The sequence below is a fragment of the Phytophthora infestans genome, genomic scaffold (genome assembly GCF_000142945.1).
Source record: "Phytophthora infestans T30-4 supercont1.18 genomic scaffold, whole genome shotgun sequence".
NCBI lineage: Eukaryota > Oomycota > Peronosporomycetes > Peronosporales > Peronosporaceae > Phytophthora > Phytophthora infestans.
The window spans coordinates 768,555-770,558 of record NW_003303741.1 but is presented as its reverse complement, the minus strand read 5'-3'; the positions used below and the strand labels follow the sequence as shown (position 1 = coordinate 770,558).

Genomic DNA, 2,004 nt, shown 5'->3' with positions numbered 1-2,004 from the left:
CCCACTGCGAAGAGCTGTCAACGTGTGCTCAATCGGCCCCGGAATCGGCTCGCAATTACCGAGATATCCACGCTGGATAAGGTCCCATCGAGAGCTCCCCGCGTACGTATGCACTAACGTTTCCAAGTTCCTTTCCAATCTCCTGTCAGTGTTAATAATATCGTCTGGTGTAAAACTAGAGACTATTGCAATAAGACACTCGTCTGCAGATTGCCTAAAAGCCTGGCATTCTTCATCATTCTCCATGTCAGGAAGGATCGGTAAAGAATACTGTTGCGCCAAGGCTTTCAACTCTGCAACAAAGTGGGATGTAAACATCACGAATAGTGGACAGTGCAAGTGATCTTCGCTGTTCCTATACGCCGTCGATACGTTAGGTCGAGGAGTATTTTTCATTTTCTGCTGGTGGGTAAGCGCCAGCATACGTTGTCGAAGATGGAAGCGATGACTTACAGGCAGCCACTTGAGACGGATGAAGAATCTCTCCATAGCAACGGACTGTTGATGTTTCAAGTAGTTGAATTGGAGCAGCAAGTTCACATCCTGGACGTGTACAAAGTCAATAGCGTTAGCAGAAAATCTGTCCTGTCCATGCTCGAGTCGATGATAGCTCTCTAGCGCAAGGGCACGCAGCCTCAAGAGACTTGGAGAGAGTATCGACTCCGATCTTTTCACTGCGCAATGAGCAGTAGTTGCCACTTGCACGTTCAGTAGTGACAGCTTCGAAACGAGAGTCTGTAGCCATGTTGGATGCTTTGTCGACTGTGATACGCTCTCAAAAGCATCGACCTTGTTGTCCTGACGTTGATATCCATACTGTTCGCCTACCTCTTTCCATTGTTGGTCTCGTCGATCGGGTAGCTCGCGTAGTAGAACGAGACCGTCTTGAGTTTTCAATAGTAAATCTTCCAGGTCTTTTCCACTTGAACTACATGTAGTCGATTCCTGCTTGATCTTCATCGCGTATTGGAGAAACGATTTCCATTCCAACGAGAAATTCTGTCAGGGGTACAAAATTGTACAAGTTCAACGACTCTATAAAGTAATTTAATGTTTGTAATATGCTCGTTACCTGAGCTGTGCGCTGCAGTCGCTCATTTGCCTCCACCAGTTCGGCCTGTCTTCGAGATATGGCAGTCGGTTCTAGAGTAGCATCGTCCAGATTGTCGGACTGATCTTTGCGAATATGCTGTCGCTGCTTCTCTCGTATTTCCATCCTACACAAGCACCGAATTTGCAGGTGTGTGTTGACATGGACACAGGATAATGGAGAAGAAACGGTTTTGCTGCAAGAATAGCAGTGCCAGTTAAAAAGAATAAATAAAGAGATCATGTAGTAGACTATTAAATGCGCCACGTGAGCACGATTGCTGAAGCAGAGTCGCTCTTTTTGACATCGTCAGGAGCCTCTGGTGGGATTCTCGATATCCAGGAGGCGCAGCAGATGCTCGATCGGCTAGAATTCTCGAAGCTCCACGCAATTGGACGCTATAATATGAATTGCTATACTTTATAAAAATAATGCAAATCTTCGATTTCACTCACAAAAAATAATACATGGTCAAAGCTTCCAAAGCTTAATGCTTGGGTATACAATTCGTACATGTAGGGAAATGCCCGCCAAAAGCATCCAGCATGTGGTCTTTTTTATCGTTGGATCGCCGCTCTTTAACGATGCAGCAGCGTTGCAAAAGTGCTGTAACGGGGCGATAGTACGGCAGGATCACATCTGCGGCATCACATTCACTTGCAAATTTGCAGCACCGTCGTCAGACCAAGCACCAGTCAGATCCCTGCGCCATGGCATCTCGCAGCACTCCTCCACTGAGCACTCTTCTCTATGTACGCGACAAGGCAGCAGAGCCCAAGAGAACGATGAAGGCCACCGTCGGTGGTACAATGAGCTCTCGCGATTCCTTCGAGGCGAAACTCGTGCGCACGATACATGAAGTCTTTGCCGCCAAGGAAGAGAGCCAACGACTGCCTACTGGATCTCGTAACGAA

General features: G+C 47.2%; 1 protein-coding gene across 1 annotated transcript in view; it reads right to left on the bottom strand.

Annotated features, from left to right (window-relative positions):
* PITG_10331 (uncharacterized protein) overlaps positions 1-1,216 on the bottom strand; it is a gene marked incomplete at both ends in the record, with an annotated part of 2,063 nt that extends 847 nt beyond the window's left edge. The window contains 3 exons of the mRNA XM_002902100.1: positions 60-130; positions 829-884; positions 1,073-1,216. Coding sequence (XP_002902146.1) covers positions 60-130; positions 829-884; positions 1,073-1,216 — 271 coding nt within the window. The remainder of the gene's footprint in view (positions 1-59; positions 131-828; positions 885-1,072) is intronic.
* Between the last annotated feature and the right edge of the window lie 788 nt (positions 1,217-2,004).